At 33.9% G+C, this 24,717-nt stretch overlaps 1 protein-coding gene across 8 annotated transcripts in view; it reads right to left on the reverse strand.

Annotated features, from left to right (window-relative positions):
- Window positions 1–24,717, reverse strand: part of PDE1A (phosphodiesterase 1A) — a 326,281-nt gene that overhangs the window by 36,366 nt on the left and 265,198 nt on the right. For all 8 annotated transcript variants that reach the window (XM_027055252.2, XM_053215409.1, XM_027055248.2 and 5 more), the window contains 4 exons: window positions 20,363–20,463; window positions 13,043–13,168; window positions 9,505–9,606; window positions 8,766–8,886 (listed from right to left, as the gene is read on the reverse strand). In XM_027055252.2, coding sequence (XP_026911053.1) covers window positions 8,766–8,886; window positions 9,505–9,606; window positions 13,043–13,168; window positions 20,363–20,463 — 450 coding nt within the window. The remainder of the gene's footprint in view (window positions 1–8,765; window positions 8,887–9,504; window positions 9,607–13,042; window positions 13,169–20,362; window positions 20,464–24,717) is intronic.

Consider the following 24,717-nt stretch of genomic DNA (forward strand, 5'->3'; position numbering starts at 1 on the left):
CAGAGCTGTGAGGTATTTATAATGTCTAATGCATATCTTAGATGGTTTTAAACCACGGGATAAATGACTGGTACTTAATTGAGCATGTAATGGAGAGGCATTGGCTCCCCACCCCTGTCCTCAGGACCTCCCCAGTTTTCTAGCAGGAAACTGACAAGACAGGACTTTTACTTTTGAAATATTGATTTGTCAGCAGTGTGGGGGATTGCTTGAAGTGAATTAAACATGAATCTTGGGCTTCAAACCTGAATGAAAAGGAGTCTTTGGTGCCACTAATAGAAATAAGGCAATCTGAATGAGGGATGTATTTGAAGACTATTATGCATTTGATCTTTAACATAATGAGAATAACGTGCAAGAATAATATCATTGTTTATATTAAAATATAAATGATAATATTGCTATTGTTAAAATAGAAATAAAGCTCCTCATAGACTTCATGGGAAATGTGATATTGTAGACACTTATCTGATCTATGCCTATATAACTGGTTTTATTGATTAGGGGGCTGCTATCTGATATTTTAATATGTATATTTTTATACTATATAATAGGAGTTCTTTGTTTGATCTAAAAATGATAATTTGGGCCTGAAAAAGGCATTGTGGTGATTTCCCTTCTATGAGCTAAATTTTATAGAATGCTAGATGGCAACATTTTCATATAGGACCTAGGCACTTGACAGATACATATAGGGTCCACCACCCTATATTTGGAGGGAGAAATTTTATATTCTATTTGCTTCTTATATTCCACAATTGAATTAGGGTATTAAATTTCCACTGCTAAAGCACATTGAATACTAAAGCACATTAATTATTTAATTTATTTATAAATATTTCAAGGTGTTATTCTTTAGGGTGAATTGAGACCATGAGGGCAAGATTAGTAGGAGGCCCTATAGCCAGACTATGGGGGCACCACAAACCCAGTACGACAGGGGGGTACTACTAGGGGAGAGGGAAAGATATGTAAAGAGAAAGTTGGGATCCCTGAGTATAAATTTAATAAACGTTAAAATTTTCCTTATTGGGTCCCTGAATTGGGAGCGTTTACTCTCCCTAACGATGAAATCTGGGGTCAAGGCAACAGACATTGTGTAAGTCATCTAGTTTTCTCTTGGAGGATGTGCTTTCATTTGAGGTTGCTGCCTTCAGGAGGCCAAAATATATTTTCAAAAATCAGTAAAATACCAAATATATGTATGTTCTGGTGTATTGACTTGTACAGTGGTTGGAATAAAATTACAGGGCCCTAAGGCCACTGACCTCAATTAACCAATGTCACCCAATTGTGCTCCTGGATCCCTGCATCTTTTCTTGGGGATGACCCTGCAGGTGGGAAAGGGGAGAAAGTGACCCCAGAAATGTGGAAACACAAGGCAGCCTGATGTGCTCAGACTTGTCCCTGTATCAGCAATTCCCTTGGAGGCCGTTGAGGTTACTTCTTTGAAAGGCCATGACAAAGACCAGTAATATTTTTATGCTTTCCTAACAGTATGAAATGCTCTGGTAGTGGTCAACAAGTTGTCAAATCCAGTGACTTAATGGCACTTTTTTTTTTTTTTTGCATTTTATCTGAAGCCAAAGAATTTCTATAGCTTTCAAAAACTGAAGACAAAATGGTGAAGTATAGAAATCTTGAGAAACTTCTTGCATTGAAAACAAGTTTTAATCACAGAAGCAACACCAACAACAAACATGCAGGAAGCTCCTGACCACAGACTTGGGGGCCACTACAAGGCCAAGGGTGAATTTGAGGGGTCACAAGTTCTATAGGGACATTTAACTGAGGGAGAAGGGGAAGAAGCGATAGTTTACATTCTTTGGACAACTTATTTAAGGGATTTAAGCCATCTAATTACCTTCTTTCATTCTTGCTAAAAATTGTCCTTCTAAATTCCAGGAAGCCATCAAAACTGTTTAAATGTTTAATGATTACTATAGCTAACATATTCACTTGCAGCAAGATTTATATTGTATGATTGTATTTTGTGAGTTATAAATATTGTATAGGACATTAGTATCCTTGCATGCCTCTTAAAACTATGAGCTTTGATTTTTAAATTTTAAGTTATTATACGGGCTCATAGCTGTGGTTCTTTATATTTATCAATTTTTGGTGGTGGTCGTGTCTGAATTTTTGATGCCAGATCCTTGGCTGAAGTTGCCCTAACTAAATACATTACTAAATAATACATTCCCCATATTACTATGGGGAATACAATCTATTTTGAAATAACACACTTCACACTACTTCTTGTAATTTTGAAGAACATAAAGGGGCCTGACAGTATACAATTTAGGATAAAATAATCGTTTTGTCCTGCTCCCCAAAACTTGTAATTCCAATTATTTGTTTCCCCTTTTTTGAAAAGGTAGTACCTATTGGTAAATATAGATTTTACATAACTGTTAATTTTTTTTTCATGTAACACAAAACAACCAGCTGAAAAAGGAAAAATTCACTTAGTTATTAGGTTTGTATAATATGAAGCAGAAACAAATTTTAGTAGCAAGAAGTATTTCTTTTAACTTTATTTGTATTAACTTCTTGTTATCTTGCCAACACCAAGAGTTTGGGTAACACTGATGAAATTTTAAAGAGTAATGCAAATAACTTGGTTTGCATTGATTTCTCCTCCAGAAATACGGTGTGTTTTAAAAATTCTTAATACCTATTCTTTTGTTGGAGAAAATGAACTTAGTAGAAAAATTAATAAGAAATTGGCTTAGAAGTCAACACATCTCAAAATTCCTCTGGATTTTTCTGAAACATTAAGTGATATGTATGTAAATATATGTATGTACACACATACATATACACATATACGTTTCTGTGTGTGTAAATTTATATGTGCATACATGCACACATATATGCACACCTCCAAAAGGCTAATATATGGGATATGGCAGAGTAAGAGTACTGGGAGATTCATTTAGTTAACTGAATGCACAGAAACATTTTAGCTGTTGGCATCAATGTCATACATTAGCATAAGTCTCATAAAGATAAACTTGTTTTGCTTGTAACCATGTTTGTTGGTAGTACAGACTCACTTGTTCTGACCTTTCACATCACATTCTCCTGTTTTCCTCTATATATTTCTGCAGGGGATTTGAAAGTCACTTAATTTTAGAAGTCCAGAGACTGCGAAATATAAGATTCCATTATTAAAAGCTCAAATCCTAAATCAACTTATTACAGTCTGAAAGGAATTTCATAGTTGAAGAGGGAATGCCAACAGAGATAATTTGATTTTATAATGGTCCACCTTAACCTGTATGCTTACTCATCTCAGAGCTGTAAGTTTCTTGCCTTATATATTAAGGTCATTCAAGAAAAGACAGTCATTTCTGAACATTTTGGGATGACACAAATGCCTATTGTTGCCTATCAAGAATCCCATGAAAAAAACAAACGAAAAACCTGACATTTTCATACTCTAAGTAACACAGTCTGAAAAATTCAGATCACAAAAACATTCCAAATATCATGATGTTATACCTATTCCAAGACTTGACCTTTTGTGCTGCATGCATTTTTATCTCTATTTAGATATCTGAGTCACTGCTTATCAGGCGCTGAGAATGACAGAGGAACTAAGTAGCCTTATGGAACGGTTTACCTCTACCCTGAATTTCAGATGTGAAAAATCACTGCGTGTTAGAAGCTTCATTATTAATAGCAGTCACCTTTCTAGAAAATTCAAGAATAAGGTAGTGAATCTTGAAAACATCTTGACTCAATTTCATTAAATTCATTACTCTCATGATTCTGTCAGGTAATCTTTGTCTGGTTTGAAATTAATAAAAAATAGGGAGAATATAAGTCAAGATACTATTTGGGTATCTAACAATAATTTTCAAGAGTTGCTGGAATTTATTGCAGACTTATATTAACAGGGTTTTTTTTAGAATTCTTTAAAAAATTTTTTTAATGTTTATCTGTTTTTGAGAGAGAAAGAGAGAGCGCTAGTGGGAGAGGGACACAGAGAGAGGGAGACACAGAATCCAAAGCAGGCTCCAGGCTCTGAACTGTCAGCACAGAGCCGATGAGGGGCTCAAAGTCACAAACCACGAGATCATGACCTGAGCCAAAGTTGGACTGAACCATCCAGGAGCCTCTTTTAGAGTTCTTTAAGTCATTCTGCTATATTCTTGTTTAAATCAAGGAAAAATTTATGTACAAAATTTAAGTGCATAAATTATGAACATATCTATGTAATTAACATGCAAGATATAAAACATTTCCATCACTTCCAGAAATTCCCTTAACTTTTTCCAGTGAATCTCACCTCCTACAGGCACCCATTGTTCAGATTTTAATCATCATAGGTTAATTTTGCCAATTTTGAACTTCATATAAATGGAATCATATATATGGTTTTTTTGAGATTTATTGTTGTTTGTATTAGTAGTCCATTTTTTATTGTTGTATGATATTCCATTGTATGACTATGCCATTATTTATTTATTCATTTCTATTTTGGATGCAAATTTGGACTGTTTCTAGTATAGGGCTATAATAAGTAATACTGTTATGACTATTCCACATTTGGTGGGCATAAGCACTAATTTATCCGAGTTATACACAGGTGGGTTGGCATGCTGGGTCATAGGGATATTAAGTCTTATGTTAGTTTCATTAAGTTTCATGGACGCTAGCCAGTAGTTTTCAGAGGAGTTGTAATTATTTATATTCCTACCAGCAATGTCTGATACTTCCAGTTGCTCCACATAATAAAAAACACTTAATATTTTCAATCCTTTTAACTTTGGTTATTATGGTGAGGATGTAGATGTATCTTACTGTGATTTTAATGTGCAATCCTTTGATAAGCAATGATATTGAGTATACTTGTATGTATTTATTACCAATTTGTGTACTTTTTAACGAGGTGGCTGATCAAATTAGGCTGATTTTTTTTTATTACTGATTTGTAGGAGTTTATGCAATTTGTGAACAAGCGCTTGGACAGATATTTGTAGTACAAATATTTTCTCTCACTCTATGGCTTGCCTTAATGGTATTTTTGGAAGAGAAGTGTTAAAATTCGTTCTTGTCCACTTTACTACTTTTTTTTTCGTTTTTAGGCAGTGCTTTATGTGTCTTTTCTAAGAAATATTTGGCTACCCCTAAGATTAGAAAGATATTCTCCTGAGCTTTCCTCTAGAAACTTCATAGGTTTAGGTTTTGTGTTAAGGCTGGAGTCAATCTTGAATTAATATTTATATATGGTATACGTAAGGGATAAAATTCCTTTTCTCCCATATATTTAATAGTATCAGTCTATTGCCATTTATAAACTTTCTTTTCACTGTTTAACTATCTTATTGCTTTTGTAGAAAATCAAATGATCGTATAAGTATGGGACTGTTTCTGGAATCACTATTCTATTTTATTGATCTATTTGCCTGACTCTATGTCAATAACACACTGCCTTGATGACTTTAACTTTCTACTAAGTCATGTGATAAGAAGGTGTAAATTTTCCAACTTTCTTAATCTTTTTCAAAATTGTTTTGATTATATCTAGATTCTTACATTTCCATGTCAATTTTAGGATCAGCTTTTCTTTCAACTACTACAAAGAAATCTGTTAACAGTTTTTGATAAGGATTATGCTAGGTATATTAATCAATTTTTTGAATTGACATCTTTTAAAAAAATTTTAATGTTTATTTATTTTGAGAGAGAGAGGGGACAGAGAGGCAGAGAGAGGGGGACAGAAGATCTGAAGCAGGTTCTATGCTGACAGCAGACAGGCCAATGTGGGGTCCAAACTCACAAACCATGAGATCATGACCTGAGCTGAAGTCAGACACTTAGCCAACTGAGGCACCCAGGTGCCCCTCGTAGAATTGACATCTTAACAATATTAAATCTTTTAATCCATAACATGGTATATCTCTCAATCTACATGGACAGATCTTTAAAAATTTCTCAATATTCTGTGGTTTTCAGTGTTCAGGCATTATATGCATTTAATTAAATGTATTCCCAAATATTTTTTATGCTTTTATAAGTCATATTGTATTTAAATTTTTATTTTCAAGTTGTTTGTTGATAGTATACAGAACTACAATTGATCCTATAGCCCTGTTAAACTCATTTATCAGTTCCAGTAGCTTTTTATAGATTCCTTAAATTTCTATGTAGAAGCTCATATTTGTGCAAATACAGTTCTTTTTATTTTTATCCAATCTATTCTTTATTTTCTTTTATATATCGTAATGGCTAGAGCTTCAAATGCAAAGTTGAAAGGAAGTGGAAAGAGCAGATACCTGGAACTCAGCATGAAAGTGTTCAGTATTTCCCCAGGAAATATTATGTAAGCTATAGACACCTTTTACCACAATGGGAGAGGTCCCCTACTTCTAGTTTGCAGAAAGTTTTGTAATTAGTGTCTTTTGAACTTTGTCAAATACTTTTCCTGCGTCTATTGAGATAATAGTAGGATTTTTTTCTTTTAGTATAGTAAATTATTTTAAATGATTTTTTACTTAAATCAACTTACATCATAATATGCACTCTTTCACTATATTGCTAGATTGGATTTGCTAATATTTAAAGAAATTTTCCACCTAGGTTCATGATAGATATGGGTGTATAATATCCTTTACTTGCAAAATCTTTGTCAGCTTTTGTCAGGGTTATACTGACAATTTTCCCTCTCGCTCTGTGTTATGAAATAATCTGTGTGAGACTGGCATTATTTCTTTTTGAAAAGTTTGAGAGAACTCACCATCTCTCACTTGAATTGAGAACTGAAAGAAGAATTAAGAATTGAAACCACCTAAGCCTGAATTTTTCTTCATGGAAAGAGTTTAAAATACAAATTCAGTGTTTAAAAATAGGTATATGGATATACAAATTACAGTTTTTCTTATGTTTGTTTTGGTATTTTATATCTTTCAAGAATTTGACAATTTCTCCTAAGTTGTCAAATGTGTTAAAACATAAATTATGCCCAAAATTCCTTGCCCTTTTGTTATATGTAGAGTCCATGACAACTCCTCTTTTACTTATGATTTGTGTTTTTTTCTCTTTTTCTTTTTTAAAAACATTTTTTTAGTTTATTTATTTTCAGAGAGAAAGCAAGTGGGAGAGGGGCAGAGAGAAAGAATCCCAAGCAGACACCCGCTGTCAGCTCAGATCCCGATGCAGGGCTTGAACTCACAAACCACGAGATCATGACTTGAGCTGGAACCAAGAATCAGACGCTTAACCAACTGAGCTACAAGGCACCCATGTTTTTTTTCCCTTTTTAAACTTGCTAACAATATTATTTTTTCTGAGAACAAACTGCTTTCCTTGTTAATTTTTGCTGTTGTTTTTGTTCTGTTTCATTAATTTCTGCTTTTATATTTTTACTTCCTTCCATCAACTTATTTTGGTTTTATTTCCCTAACTTCTTCAAATCATTGATACAAGTACTGTTATTCTTTTCTAATATGAGCATTTAGAGCTATACAATTTCCTCTAAGCATTGCTTTAGCTGCATTCCACAGAACTTCGCATATTGTGGTTTAATGATCATTTAAAATACTTAAAAATTTTGTCTTAACTTGAGCAAAGTCATTTTATCTCTTCATGTTTCTGTTCCTTCATTTATAATATGAGAAAATTGTTCTTAAAGATCTCTAGGTTCTCTTTAGATTTACCATTTTCTGACTAGTGTTTGGTTGAATACATGAAATTGTAATTTTTAATTGGCCATAACACACAGTTCTAGAACTGGATAAGTTTTAACATTTGTGTGTGTGTGCGTGTGTTTACCACAAAATGTATTGAAAATATTTTTAAGACTATTTTTAGTATGAAAATACTTAAATTTGGAAGATGCTACTGAGTAACTTTCTCTAGGACCATGCTATGCTATTTCAAAGTGAAACCGTATAGCATATTCATTGACAATGGGAAACAGAAAACAGAGTCATCCAAATATAGTAATGTACTTGGTCTTTATGTCTTCAGAATAGGTATAATGTCAATTGGCCCTTTCTTATTGTATTCTTTATAATTAAAACTGTAACTTTCTTGAGTTATTTGAATCATTGTAACAAATTGTCAGACCTGAGGAGGGTCATGGGAATCCTGAATTTATAACCAGTGGTCAGAAGGGCTGGTGTCCTGGGGCCCCACTTGATGTTGGCATCTGAACTAGAGCCACTCTTATGGAAGACTGAGCCTTCACCTTGTGGGGTCTGATGCTAACTCTGGGCGGTTAACATCACGATTGTATTGTGGTACTTCAGGTCGGAGTGGACTATTTTAAAAAAAGTATACTTGTGGTAGAGACCACTGGCCATTCCCCATGGCTAGGCTTGTTTTTTCATATAATAATCCACTTTTTACAAAGCATACATCCATCTAACGCAAAATTGTATTTCTCAGTCTTCCTTGCAACTATGCATATATGACTAAGTTACAACCAACAAGATGGATGCAGCAATGCTGTATATTCTCCCCTTTCCCATTTTATGACGAAAGATATTTGATGTTTCTACTCTAACATTTTACCTCTTAACAGCAGACAACAATACTAATTTGTTTGTTTCTTTCTTTCCTAAGAGTGGCATCTGAGATCCAAGACTTGACTCTCTCTAAAATATATAGTATACTACGTAGGATTAGGAAATACATTTATCTGAAAGATAAATAGTAAGTCACAAGCCCTGAATTCGGAACAAAAAAAGGTGCATGTCAATATGCGTAGTTACTATTTCCAAAAACATGTGCACATAGTGTGAAAGAGGCACCTGTAGGAAAAACTCCTCCATCAGGGCCATGGTCCACCGGTGGTGCAGCTGCCAGGATTTGGCTGGGTGGCTGATGTCTGCTGCATGGAGAATCAGGGACATCGTTTTGGCTTTGTCAATCCTGTCAAATCAAGGACATGTTCAAATTATTAGGGCAAAGTAACCAGTTATAGTCTTTTTTAAAAAAATATTTACTTTTTATTTTTTGAAAAAAATTTCAATATTTATTTGAGAGAGAGAGAGGAAGAGAGAGAGAGACAGAGAGAGAGAGAGAGTATACACGCAAGGGAGGGGCAGAGAGAGAGGGAAACACAGAATCTGAAACAGGCTCCAGGCTCTGAGCTGTCAGAACAGACCCCAACGCAAGGCTCGAACTTCGGAACGGCGAGATCATTATGTGAGCTGAAGTTGGACACATAACCAGCTGAACCACCCAGGCGTTCCTAATTTTTATTTTTATTTTACAGAGAGAGCATAAGCAGGGGAGCGGGGGGTAGGGCAGCAGGACAGAGAGAGAGAGAGAGAGAGAGAGAGAGAGAGAGAGAATCTTAAGCAGGCTCCACACTCAATGTGTAGCCTGATGCAGGGCTAAATTCCACCACCCTGAGATCATGACCTGAGCCGAAACCAAGAGTCAGACACTTAACAGATTGAGCCACCCAGGTGCCCCAATATCAATTACAGTCTTTTCTGAATCTAAGCCCACCAAACTTTAACATTATGAAAGAAAATAACCTACCCTTCAGGCTGCTGCAAACTGTTTCTTATATTTTTAATTTGCTGGAAGTGACCTGACATGTCTGTAGACAAAACCATTTCAATCACTAGGTTCCGAAGATCCCTGTGGAGTCATCAAAAGAAGAAAGGTTTATTTGGCCCTTGATGATTCTCAAGTAAAACATTTCTTCAAATATTACTACTTAAATTTTATTTTTCTTAATGTATATGAGCAAAAATATGCTACTTTTTAAATATAAAAGAGCTCGCAAACTTTGACTTTATTTCATCCTTTAACTCTAATGGCTTTAGGAAGTTCCCAGGAGAGCGATCTGTGAATGATGCTGTTTAACAACTCTCCTGCTTTCCCCACCCACACGTACAACCCTCCCCTACTCATAATTCCTAAATATTGTTTTTATTTCTGAAAGCATCCTGACAAATCTAAAAAAAATACATTTATTTTACTTATTTTTTAAAGTTTATTTATTTATTTTGAGGAGGGGGTGGGGCAGAGAAAGGGAAGAGAATCCCAAGCAGGCTCCAGGCCCAGCCCAGTGCAAAGTCCAATGCAGGGCCAGATTACAACTAACTGAGATTGTGACCTGAGCCAAAATCAAGAGTTGGCCACTTAACTGACTGAGCCACCCCCGTGTTTCCCAAAATTAATTTTAAATGCAGTATTTGCTATTATTAAAACAACCACTATTTATTCAGGTAAGTCCTGAATAAGTAGTGTCCTAAGTAGTGTCCCAAGTAGTGTCCTAGGTGCTTTTATATAGGGGGTATTATTATTTCACACCAGAGGAGATTGGGGTTTTCCCAGTCACATAGATAGCTGGTACATGGCAGAAATAAGATTCAACACCAAGAGTTCCCACTCCTAAAGCTTACACTTAGACCACTTCACTGTGCCAACCTATCATCCTAAGAACCCCAGAGAAGTCAAGATGCTAACGTGAGTGCAATTCTCTGTTTAAGCTTTTGGGACCCTGACACTACAACATATTGTAGACACAGCTATTGAAAGTTTGATCAAATTTAAATCTGAGCTATAAATACAGTGACCATATCACAAAACCTATGCATGAATAACTCATTCTCACAGTAAGTTGGAAATAAGTTACGACAGGAAAGGCTTCATTGCTCAGTATAGATAGGTAGAAAAGTCACTTATACTGGAAATCATATTTTATTTTCATTCTGTGGCATGGCCACTGGAGTAAGCTAAATAAAAGGTGTGTGGTAAACTTGCATTATAATCTTGTGTCGAAGATATTTTACTTAAAGGTGGTATGACTGGATGCTTTTTTTTTTTTTTTAACCAAAGCATATTAGAGGTACTTGCTGAAAATTATGGGTCCTTAATTAAATTGCATTTTTCAGATGGGCACTGTGAGAAATCACTACGCTGATTACTGTTAATGATATTGAATAGCTTGCTTAGCATACTTGCTCCTAAATATTAAAGGAAACTAAAGATAATGAAATTATTTTTAATACATTTTTTTCCTCTGGAATTATGAAGAGACCCATATTACAATAGCAGCTGAACCAAAATATTCATTTTAACTAAGAAAAAATGAGATGAATGTTTTATGAAATCTTAAAATTTAGTACATTTTAGTTTGTAAGTGATTAGTAAGTGCTAGATATTATCAGTAATCAGCTAATAATGTATCAGTAAACTAGGCAAAATAGTGCACAAGGGAATGTTACTTTATGAATCTTCCTTACCAAATTTTTAAATTATTTCATTTATGGTTACTAAAGTTAAATTAAGAAATAAATAGGTATGCAAACCAAAAGCCTACACGTTTTTTAAAAAGCTATCTATATTTTAATTTGTGGTAAAATATTATCAATTTTATACTAGCAAATATATCTTTTGTAGCTTTTAGAAACAGTGTTGTATCTATTAAATTCTACAATCTATGATATTATAGTATTAAAACAATTCTGTAAAACCATTCAATTAGGATGATTCTGAGAAGTTACTATACAGAAATTTATAAAATATTATAGGAATAAATTATTAGAATACTAAAGATGCTAAAGAACAAAAATGTAATAGGAAAAAAATTACATTGAAATTGCAACAGAATCAACTTTGGGAAGGAAAAAGATTAATTTAAAGGAATAACAGTAAAAATTAATAATATAAATGTTACTTCTGGGAGTAATAATCACTGATAAAAATTAAATTAATACTCTAAACGAGTACTCTCCAAAAGAGAGTACATTTCTTGGACCTTAGCAAATACCTCCAAACTTATCTCCCTACTCCTACGTATACCCTTCTATTCTACACATAGCCCACCAATGGTAGCTTTAAAATCCCTTCACAATTAGATGGTGGCCTTCTTAGCTGGAAACACAACTGAGCTATTGTTTCCTGCAGAATAAAATGAAAGGCCCAAACTGGGTTCCCAAATTTCTCCCCCCGCCATCAGATCTGCTTCCAAGGTTGCAAAAGCGAGCCCATGTTTTATACAGCTTCAAAAGTGGCCTTGAAAAACCAGAAAGCTTGAGTATTTGGAAAAGTAACCATGAGAAATTAGGGCTTGTTTTAAAAACCATTCATTCTTTAATTAATTAATTAATTCATTCATTTTGAGGCAGCTCTTCATCCCAAAGCATTTCTTTGAACATTTCTTTTTACCTTGATTTACAGAAAAAAATTAACAACCTGTGATATTTAAATGGGAACCTTTTCAGCTCACTAACTTTTAACAAAATCTTTGTTAACGATAAGGCTTTTAAAAAAAATAAGTAGGTCTCACTGAATAGTAGGGACATACAGACATATTTGCACTAAATATCTCGATGTTTATCAGAAATTCATACTTAACCGGACACCCTTTATCTTTATTTGCTAAATCCAGCAGCCTTATAGTCAAATGAAGGTGTTGATGATGACCAAAGGTAGAAGAAGGAGGAAAAGTTACTCTGAGCAGTAGGGGTACATCTTGTTATCTCCCCCTACATGGCAACAAGTATCACCAATCCATGAATGTTTTTTGTTGTTGTTGTTGTTTGTTTATCTTAAGCAGATGGATGCCCTGAAGAAAAGGTAAGATTTCCCTCTGCATCTGGGTCATTTTACTATATTATGTTTGTAATTTTTTCCTTCAAACAATGAATTTTTTTTAAAAAAAAAAGCTAAACTCCACATATAGAAAAATAATATAGGAAGGAATCCATATTACACTACAATTTTGAATTTATTTAGGACCACATATTGGTATAATTAAGCAGAGCTCCATTCAAGAGAGTACATAATTACTCTCTGGAAGTATTTGTTGTGTGGTATGTGGTCTTATGGGTTGGCTATGATGCAAACAGATGTTGAATTAGCCTGGAAAATAGTTTAACTTCCACCAGCAGAGACTGGCTCCTGGAAGTCTTCTAGGTACTAATCCTTCTTAGAGTCATCTAGTCAAAGGGAATTTTTATAGCATGAATAAAAGATTGATTTTCATCCATTTTCTTCACTTTAAATCACATCACTTAACTGTTTCCTGAAATTAAATTTTCTCTAGGCTTCCTCTGAAACTCACCTCCAGTCATCTTTGGATAAATTTATCAAAACATTCATTTCTTCTTCTTGCATAAGCCGATAAGCTGCACTCACATGGTGATTCTCAAGGACTGAGCGATCATTATATAAAAGGGCAACATCTGACCTGAGAATTAAAAACAAAATGTAAAGTACAGGATTCTTTAAATTTCATGAGTGTTGAATAAGAATACTCAAGTCACAAGATATCTATCTCATCAGTAAAAATTCTCTAATTCAACATCCAAATTGATGAAAGTAATTTAATTGTATGATAACTTAAAAAAATAAATCTTATTTTTTAGAGCAGTTGTAGATTGACAGAAAAATTTAGCAGAAGGTACAGAGATTTGCAATATACCCCTTCAGCTCAAACATGTGTAACACCCTCCCCCCATTATTAACAGCCCCCACCAGAGTGGTACATTTGTTATAACTGATAGGTCTACATTGAGCATTGTTATTAACAAAGTCCATAGTTTACATTAGTATTCACTCTTGGTGTTGCACATTCTGTGACTTTGGACAAATGTACAATGACATGCATCCACACTTATGACATTATACAGAGTATTTTCACTGCCATAGAAATCCTCTCTGCTTTGTCTGTTCTTCCCTCCCATGCCCATAACCCCTGGCAACCACTAATCTTATTGTCTCCATAGTTTTGCCTTTTCCTAATGTCATATATTTAAAATCATATAGTATGTAGCCTTTTTAGACTGGCTTCTTGCACTTAGTATTATGCGTATAAGATTCCTCCATGTCTTTTCATAACTCAATTCTTTTGAAAACTGAATAATATTCTATTGTCTGGATCTATCAAAATTTATCCTTCACCTATTCTATCCTCAAGGATATCTCAGTTGCTTCCAAGTTTGGGCCATTATGGATAAACCTACTATAAATTCCTTGTTCAGGTTGTGTGGACATAATTTTTCAACTCCTTTGGGTAAATATGAAAGAGTGTAATTGCTGGCTTGAATGGTAAGAATATGTTTAGTTTTGTAAGAAACTGCCAAAGGGTCTTCCTAAGTGGCTGTACCATTTTGCGTTCCCACTAGCAATGCATGAGAGTTCCAGTTGCTCCACATCCTCACCAACAATTGGTGTCATCAGTGTTCCAGATTATAGCCACTCTAATAGATGTGTAGTGATAGCTCATTGTTTTAATTTGCATTTCCCTGATGACATACAATGTGGAACCCCTTTTTATATGCTAATTTCCATCTGTATATCTTCTTTGGTGAGGCATCTGTTAAGGCACATTTTTAAGTCAGGTCATTTATTATTGTAGAGTTTAAAAAGTTCTTGTATTTTGCATGACAGTATCTTATCAGATGTATCTTTTGCAAATAATTTCTCCCACTTCATGGATGGTCTCTTAATTATCTTGATATTGTCTTTTCCAGAGCATAAAGTTTTAATTTTAATGAATTCCAGATTATTAATCATTTCTTTCATGAATTTTGCCTTTAGTGTTGTACTTAAAAAGTCACTGCCACATCCAAGATCATCTAGGTTTTCTCTCATGTTAACTTCTAAGAGTTTTATATTTTGCATTTTACATTTAGGTCTATCACCCATTTTGAGTTATTGTGAGGCGAAGATCTCTGTCCAGATTTTTTTTTTTGCATGTTCAGTAGTTTCAGATCCATTTGTTGAACAGACTATCTTTGGGTTATTGCACTGCCTTTACTCCTTTATCAAAGATGAGCTGACTATATTTATGTGTGTGTATTTCTGGGCTCTTTCTTCTGTTCCATTGATCTATTTGTCTATTCTTTTACCATTACCACACTATCTTGACTACTGTAGCTTTGTAGTGAGTCTTGAAGTTAGATAGTGTCAATTCTCCAACGTTGTTCTTCTCCCTCAGTAACGTATTGGCTATTCTGGTTCTTTTGCCTTTCCATATAAACTTTAACTCTGTTTGTCAATATTCACAAAATAACTTTCTGGGAGTTTGGTATTGCATTGAATCTGTAGATCAAATTGAGAAGAACTGACATCTTGACAATACTGAATTTTCCTACCATGAACATGGAATATCTCTCCATTGATTTAGTTCTTCTTTGAATTCTGTCATCAGGTTTTATAGTCTTCCTGGTATATATCTTATCCATATTTTGTTAGATTTACACCTAAGTATTTCATTTGTTTGGAATTTCAATTTTTTGATGTTAATATAAATGATATTGTGATTTTAATTTCAAATTGCACTTGTTCATTGCTGGTATACAGGAAAATAGCTGAATTTTGTGTGTTAACCCTATATCCTGCAAAGTTTCTGTACTTGCTTGTTAGTTCTATAAGTTTTTTCATCAATTCTTTTGGATTTTCTATATAAACTATCATGTCACTTGTGAACAAAGACAGTTTTATGCCATCTTTCCCAATCTCTATACCTTTTGTTTCCTTTTCTTATCTTATTGCATTAAGTAGGACTTCCACTGTGATATTAAAAAAAAAAGTAGTGAGAAGGAACATCCTTGCCTTGTTCCTGATCTTAGTGGAAAAACTTCAAATTTCTCACTGTGAAGTGTGCTATTAGTTGTCAAGTTTTTGTAGACATTCTTCATCAAGTTGAGGAAAGTCTCCTATATTCCTAGTTTACTGAGCATTTTTATCATGAATGGTGTTGGATTTTGTCAAATGCCTTTTCTGCATCTTGATATCATCATGTGTTTTTGTTCTTTAGCATGTTGATATGATGATTACCTTAACTGATTTTTGAATGTTAAGCTTGGGGCTAAATCCCACTTGGTTATAGTGTTTCGTTTCCTTTTAATTATCATAGTTTGAATATATTATGCCTTTTCCTTTAAATTTGTAATCCAGATACCTGTGATTTAATTTAGATATGCCAAACAAAGGGAAAAAAATTACTTGACATCTTCATTTAATCTGAATGAATCAACCCTCTGTTGATGAATCAACCCATTCCAGATAGTTGATTACCCACTATTTCCTATTAGCCTGGACTAAAATTACTTTGGGTGGGGGATGGAGGATGGAGGGGATAATATAAATCATTTGGTCTATTTATGATTCTAGTTTTTTTTCTCGCATATAATGTTGCAATTCAATTTGAATATTTTGATCCCATAGCATTAAATTAACTGAGAAAATCATTTTTTAAACAAAATGTATGTTTCACCACCAATTTATAATGAACATTTTAAAATAATGAATTCATCAAGAGAAGTTTTCTTTTGTTTTTCACCTGTCCATATTTTCACATCATTTTATCATATCACTTGATCAAATAAACTATTTCAAGTTGCATTGTTGAAGTTAGTATTCTAGCATAAAGTTTGAAATATTCCAAGCATTCTCACATCTGTATAATGGAGCTCTGGTTGCTTATTCCTCTATCTTCTTAGGTTGCCAGATCATTTTGCAAGTGTGGAATGGAAGCAGAACCACTATGTTCAATGAATTAAAATGGTAAATCCATGTATATAAGTTGGCAAGTTGGAAGTAGGCAGCAAAAATAGCAAAAGGAAAGTCAATCTAAAACCTGTACAACTTTGCCTCCACTTTCCCCAATGCCCAGATTCTTCATTTTTCGTTCCTTCTGGTAGGGATATACTTTTGTCTTACTAAGCCTCACTAAGACTTACTATGTGTTTTAGGCTTTTCAGTCAGTAGTACTGATTATAGCACTCACCACTGAATGTTTACCAAAAAAAAAAAAAAAAAAAAAAAAAAAAAAGGTGAGGATACATAAAAGAAAGAACTAAAGAAACCTGGTTTTTGTTGTAAGCTACCTATTCGAGATTTGTATCTAATAATCTACCAGATAAACCAAGCTTAATGATTAATCCAGCATAGGGAAAATGACCTATTAAGAAGAACAATTATGTATCTTCTGTTTCTAGACTATAATAGAAGTAGAAAAACATATGTAATTAGCTAATAGTACATAACTTCAAAACAGTTTTAATTTCAACCATGGCCTAAAAATTCCTTAACCGATAATCATAACTCAATATACAGAAAAGTACACCTGCAATCCTTATTTAAAAGATAATTAAATATATGTTTCCAATCCTAGAATTTCACTCAGATTATGGGAAAAACTGACTTGTAAATCTCATATCATTTGTGTCATATGGCCTCAAATCTAGCCATGACAGTGTTATTACATGATATAGCTCCAAGTAATACTGTCTTCTACTTTCAGCATTAAGCAAAAATGTATTTTTGAACCAGATTTAATTGTAAGAAACTATATTATGATTTTGTCTCATAAATCAACAGGATTTTGAGAATACAGCACTGTCTTAATGTTTGAGATGGTCTTTGACTGCTAAGAAAAGAACAACTCTAAGCAACATTCAGTATCCATAGTAACATGTAGCTCAGTATTTTCACAAAAAAATTATTTTTATTTATTTACACTTTCAAGGATTTCATGTATTTTAATGTGTGTATTGAACTCAAATTTAGCACTGCACTATGTTCTAAATTATTTTTCACTTTTCATTACCCAGTATAGAGTTTTCCAAATTAGAAAAGCATTTTAAATTCAAGTAAAAATGAATAATATAAAATACAATAGAATTATTGATATTAGTAACATAAGACCTTATTTTTTCTTGGACATAATATAAAGGCAATAGAGTTTTAAAAGCACACTATATTGTTAGATTTGTGGTCATTACAACTTTTTATTCATAGAATTTTCAAGTTCTTGTATAATTAATCCTTTAAATTGATCCTGATAGGCAATTTATAACAAAATAAACAAAATACTAGACCTTTTCTCTCCTTTATATAAAATTTCTTAATGTAAAATTGGGGGGAAAAAAGAATTCTTCTTCCTCCTCCCTCTCCTCTTCCTTTACTCTTTTTCTTCTTCTCCTTCCCTTCTTCCTTCTCTTCCACCACCTCCTTCTTTTTCTCCATTTCCTTATCCTTCTCTGCAGTCCAAAGTATAAGTAAGTTAGGACTCTTCCTCCAGTTGTAAATGGATGGCAAAGGAGAAAGCTAGAAGAGACAGCCTGACACTGCTGCTGGAGAAAGCCAGTCCATTGCCTTCACTTTTCAAAGTAGAAACAAGAAGTGTTCATTGGTAACAAATCTCTTGCTCCTTTTCTCCTAAAACTATTGCCCTATACAGGGCTCAGTTCAGTAATGAGCTATCTTTAATTAAAATCTCACTCATTATGGATTCAGGGGATGTGGAAGAGTCTTTGACAAGAAAAAATGATCTGCACAGTCTACCTTTGCTCTGATGTTCAGCACAAAAATGGAACAACTCTCTCCACTCTCCAAATGTGTAGGTTATTAACACCCCCTTCCACATGACCTGACCTCAATGTCTCTTTTTTCCCTTCTTGTTCTGCCAATCTTAGGGACTCTGGGTTTACACAGAATGCCTTCTTCAATATTTCACTGTATTTCAACTCTCCCTCTGTCTCCATCAAGGGACCACGTTTTCTAAGCCCATCCCATTTCAGGCTACAGAAGACTGGAACTATCATGCATCTGCCTCTGGCCATGGGATCAGAGTTGTAGGAAGAGGCTAGATTGAGAGTATCCCTCTTCTCAGCTTCTGAATTCTGCTACTGCCATCAGCTGACTATGTGTACATAGATAGATCATTTCACCTCTTCAGGTTTTTTTTCTCTGCTTAGGTTGTGAGACTTTGACCAGATGATCCATAATGTGGCTTTCTGTCACTAAGTCACTTGAGGCACTAAAAATGTCTAATATTTCAATAAAATGTTCCTATGCTCCCCACATTGAAAAAATAATTTCCTATAGCTGCAAAATCAGGTGTTAATAATATTGCTATTAAAAAACAAATGAACAGACCACACAAAAACCTGCACATGAATGTTTATAGCCTCTTTATTTATAACCTTTATTCAAAAATTTGGAAGTAACCAAGATATCTGTCAATTGGTGAATAAGGAGAGAACCTTTGCCACATGCATACAATGTAATGTTTGTTGTTCACCAGTGAAAAGAAATGAGCGATATATAGCACAAAGACTACGCCAGAATATGTACTATGGACTTTTAGTGAATAATAATTACAAATAATATTTCATTAATTATAACAAATGTACCATACTGATGCAAGATGTTAACAATAGGGGAAGCTGTAGGGTGGGGAAAGAGTACATGGAAACTATGTACTTTTCAGTTTTTCTGAGAATCTAAAGCTGCTCTAAGAAATAAAGTCTATTAATTTAAAAAATGAAAAAGTAAAAAATAAATTTAATTTTCCCTCAACAAGAATAGACAGGTCTACAGTAGTTCCAGAGAAACATCAGTCTGTCAGTGTACATCTCCATCTCAAGCATATTTGACTAGTAAAAGACAGAGAAATTTCAGGATCCAATGTATAGAAAGCGAATTGGATCATGATGGGTCCTAGACACGTTCTGCCTCCCAGGCACTGAGATCTCTGTGCAACCAAAAGAGCAGAGAGCACTTTTCTGTTACGAACTGAATTATTTCCCTCCCAAATCCTTATGTTGATGTACTCACCCTTTGTACCTTAGAATGGGACTGTATATGGAGATAGGCTTTTAAAGAGGTAATTAAAGTTAAATGAGGTCATAAGGGTGAGGCCTAACCAATATGGCGGTATTTTTCTTATAGGAAGAGAAAGAGATACCAGGAATGTGTACCCACAGAAAAAAAGCCATGTGAAAACAGTGAAAGAGCAGCCATCTGCAAGCCAACGAGAGGGGTTTCAGCAGAAACCAAACCTGCTGACATTTCTTGGACTTCTAGACTCCAAAACTGTGAGAAAATTTCTGTTATTTAAACCACCCAATCTGTGATTTTGTGATGACAAATATATCTCCACTCTGGTATTTTGATTCTAATAACTGCCATTATTACCATCACTAAAAAATATCATTTTCTAATTATTTTAAGCTTAGAACTTCATGCTAACCTGGAAATACAGTTTCCTTGATTTTTTTTCAGAAGTACAATTTTATTACTTTCAAATACATAATGATACTAAACTGATGCCTTAAACAATATGTGGTAAGATTTGTCTCAGTGAGCAGATGTCTGACTTATGTGATAGTTCAGAATATTAATTCTGGGAAGAAAGAAGTTGTATGACACATTTTTACATTCTCTAAATTGCTAAATATGTCACCAAATACTTGTACAATTTTCTTGATAAATAATAATCATTTGTTAGCTTAAGGAATTTTGCTAAAATCTATTAAAACTATTCTTATTAGACATATTCACTGTTATTTTTAAATTTTCTTAAAAATAAGTAATATGTGGAAAATAAATTTCAAGTTTTAATTAAAAGTTAATACTTTATATAACTTACCTAGTCTGAATGTGAAAGTTGTTTGTGGTTCCTGTATGCTCATAATCATGAATGGCAGCAGCAAAGACCATTGCTAAAATTTCCAGTTCAGTGAGCCAGTGCTAGTAAATTAAAGAAAGATACCATGGTATTTAGAAAGCAGAGCCATCTTGTATTCCTACAAAAGAGATTTTTCAGTGCATCCAGTATAAGTAGTCGTATAAATATATTAAATTATTTTTATTGATCTTAAAATACTTTTTTCCCTTATTTCACATACATTAATTGCATAATGGATGCTTCATGAAGTCAATGATTGTTTCATGGCTTGTAAATTCAAAAAGAGACATTATAATGTTCCTTGCTAATCAGAAAAGGAGTAATTTTCTATGATTTAAAAGGTGAACCCTCACTGGGTTTTTGAATTCAAAGGGGTTTGTTGCTAATTAAAATTAGCAATTTGGGTTCTCATGAAATCAATTATAGTTTAGTGATTTCTTTTAGTTTAGTAATTTTTTACATATAGCCCATATATCATTGAAATGTTTTTAGCTCAACTTTTGTAGAAGACTCTTCTATCAGGAAATTTCCTAAGAGTTGAAAATATTCACTTTTATCATTAGAGAAACTGAACTTTGTGTTTATATTTAAAAATCTGGAAGCGTTTCTAAGAATTTACTAAATTTGCTCTTCATAGCACACATACTCTTGACTGTGCATATAAGTTAGTAATAAAAGAGAGAATAAATGTTTCATATAAAATCCAGACCACCTGCTTCAATATAGATTGATCGTTCTGTTATCCATTGGATGGTTTAACAAATTTCTCTGCTATTATAAGCCTACTTTGGTAATTTGATAGTTTATTCATCACTGACATTTAACATAACAGTTTTACTCCTCTATTATGGTAACCACATGTGACCACTTAAACTGAAAATAAATATAATTAAATAAAATTAAGCTCATTTTCCCAGTCACAGAAACCAAATTTTAGCTGCTTCATAGTCACATGTAGCAAGTAGTTACCAGATGGAACAGTGCAGTGTTCCTATCATCACAGATAGTTCTATTGGATAGAACCACCAGTAGGTGGTACTTGATGGTAGTAATGGAGGATCCAAATGATATGGAGCTTGCTCTTAGTAGTCTCATTCCATATACTTGAAACAATTAAATTGTACAAAGCAACAGAAAAATATAATGTAAACTACATGCATACTTGATAAAAGATCACAGTTTGAAGTACAATCAAAGAGCAGATTGAATGTCTATTTGATGGCAGTGATCTTGAAAGAAGGATGGACAAAGATTAGTATCTAAATGCAGTGTTAGGAACAGAGAGATTCTAAATAGAGCAAATGCAGAATGAGAGTGTAGAGGCTGATATGAAAGGCGAATTGCCAATTGTGTTGGAAAGTCAAGTGGAATGAGAATGGAAAGAGAGTGCAGCTTATGGGAAGAGTTGATAGACTACTTTGATTAGAGCTGATGAATTTGGATTTTGTATAAAATGCAAGAGGGAGCCATTGTAGGTCCATGACTCAGGAATGAGAGGTGACAACTGTTGAATTTCATAATTGACAAAGGCATCATCTTATTAATCTTTGCTCCCCTTCACATAACCTATCATGGTAATTGGCACATAGTAGGAACTTAATATTTGTCTGTTGACTTTAATTTCACCAATTTTGTATTAGAAGGAGGTAGTAAGGAATAGTTGAAAGAGATTGTGGAATCAGACAATTTCTGGTTTTAAATCTTTGTCGATCATTAGGCAAACAAGTTATTTACCCTCTCAGCCAGAGCTCTCATGAAAATAGAATTAGTGATCATTCCCTGTGGAATTTTAAAAGAAGTTTTAAGTTAATGTATTCGCTGTGCTTTTTCACAAATCTTGTCATATAGTAAAATACAGAACAGATGCCATTTTTCTGAACTTATTACCTTAAATGCACTGTAGAAGGCATTGAGTCTGGGAAATAATAGTGAGCTAACATATCTTTAGTGATTGCAATTCAAGAATAAATAGTCTCACAGCTGGATGACTGAAGCAGAAATGATTTTCAGAACCAAAGGGAGTTGATATAGCTAGCTATTCTGTGTTTATGGGTGCATTTAATTGTGAGTCATTAAAAGGAAGAATGGGCTGTATTATAAACTGAAGTAAGACTGAGCCTCCAATGTCCCCAGCGAGACTGTGGAATTAAACACCATGAAATGAATAGCAAGCAACTAAAGTTAAACCAGTTCTTGAGCCCCCAGAAACCCATTGTTTTATAAAAAAAATTATTCCTAGAAAAAAAGTCACCTGTTTTCTTAAGTATTTCCTACTGATTATATTTAAGATTTATATATTTAACTGTGATTTTAAAAAAGTAACATTCAATATCTATAATAACATAGAATATGAAGTTGCAATTATACAAAAATACAATTAGGGCAGCAGAGATAAATTTTAATTATAGATTATCTCATAAGTATTTAAAATTATTATCTTCCTAGCTGTCAAAATTGATTATACTTATTTCCTGTTTTTAGTCTCATTATTCTCTGCTTCCCATAAATAGTACTTCTTCCATGAATCTCTCTTATTTATTGCCACATTATAGCCCTAATAAATAATTTTAAATTATAAAATGGTTTGGAAAGAGAGAAATGCTGAACCCTCACACTCAATTTAAAAGCACATCTATTCTGCATTAGCAAAAGTAGAATTTGGGGCTGAATTTTTAGCTCCTTGGTTGTTAATTCATTTTACACTGGTGCCAAATGAGAATTCTAACTCAGAAAATGAAAGCTTAAATTCATAGATTTTGTAAATGATGCAAGAGGACACGCCAGAGAGAATCAGACTGAATCCTATCACTCTTCCCAACTAGCATAGTGATCCATACGTAACCTATACTCTTCTGATTCCTCACGGACAGGCATAAAGGGTAAAAATGATGAGTCATGAGCAGTGCAGACACTGTGCTTCATCTAAACTACAGTTTGCACTTTGCATAGAGGAATGCTCAGGGAGACTAACTCTAAAAATGAGAAGTCCTCAAATTACATCATAGGGAGATACTGACCGCTATCAACAGTTCGCACAATGATGACAGAAAGAAAGAAGAAACTAACATTAACTGGACATTTTAGTTATATGGTCTCTAATTTGTATAACCATCCTATTTTCCATTTATGAGGTAAGTATTTTTACCTTCATCTGGCAGCAAACAAAGCTGAATCCTAAAGAATTGAATCAACCTGCCAAAGGCCACATCGCTATCAAGTGGAAGAGCAGGAATTCACCCCCAAATCTGATTTCAAAGTTTCTGTTCCTTCCAGAGATCAAAATATTCCTTCCATGGATGACAACAGCATTTGTTACTTGAGGGAGGTAATATGCAGAACACATTCTTCTAAGGTTTCAAAAGCAGAATTTCTAGATAATTTAACTGGGTATATTGATGGGTAGAAGCTAATAAAGCTCTAAGACTTACGATGTAAATTTTCATACCTCAAGTTTTCAGTGTGTGTGTGTGTATGTGTAAGGTTGGGAGAATTTCAGGTCAGAAAATCACATTGACCTATTAGTTCCTGGTGTGTCTAAAAGAGCATAATTAATAACTCTTTAAATTATTGGGTTGGGTACTTTTTCTCCATCCCTTTGACTAGGATGACATAGTTTGCTATAACTTACCCAGTATAGAAAGTGAGTGTTATAATAATATTAATACATAATACACATAAAGTAATATATAATAAAAATAAGTTAATAATTGTTATCGACGTGAGGGTGTGTGTTAATACCCATTATGTGTCAGGAACTAGGTTAGGTGCTTTACATATATGATATCATTGACTCTTCACTGGTGGTCAGTATTATTAACCACATATTAATGACAAGAAAACCAAGGTAGAGAGCAAGTGAGCAAGCATAGTGGTAGAGCAGGATTTCACACCTATGTCTGATTGCCTTGAAAGCCTGTACCCATTCCACTCTTCCAAACATTGCTGTCTGGGAAGCCGTTTGTAAAAACAGAATTCCCACACAGTTTGTAGAACACAGACAGAGTGGTACATTTTCTGTAGACTGATTGGAGAACAACTGAGTCATTCCAGAGTGTGGGGGTCTATTTCTGGGTGTGGTCAGTAGACTGCAACTGCCAAAGGAAATAGATCTCACATCATCTTTCTTTCTTCTACTCTTAATGTTAGAACACAGTGCCAGGAGCCCTTAAATACAAGTGTTCCTTTCAAGACCTCGGATGATTTGAAATTCAATGAGATATTTGAAGGTGGCTTGGTAGCACTTGGTGAAGGAATTTGCTCTTTAGCAAATGGATTGAGCTACCACACACCCCTGTCACCTTGGCACAGAACTACAA

The sequence above is a fragment of the Acinonyx jubatus genome, chromosome C1 (genome assembly GCF_027475565.1).
Source record: "Acinonyx jubatus isolate Ajub_Pintada_27869175 chromosome C1, VMU_Ajub_asm_v1.0, whole genome shotgun sequence".
NCBI classification, from domain to species: Eukaryota; Metazoa; Chordata; class Mammalia; order Carnivora; family Felidae; genus Acinonyx; species Acinonyx jubatus.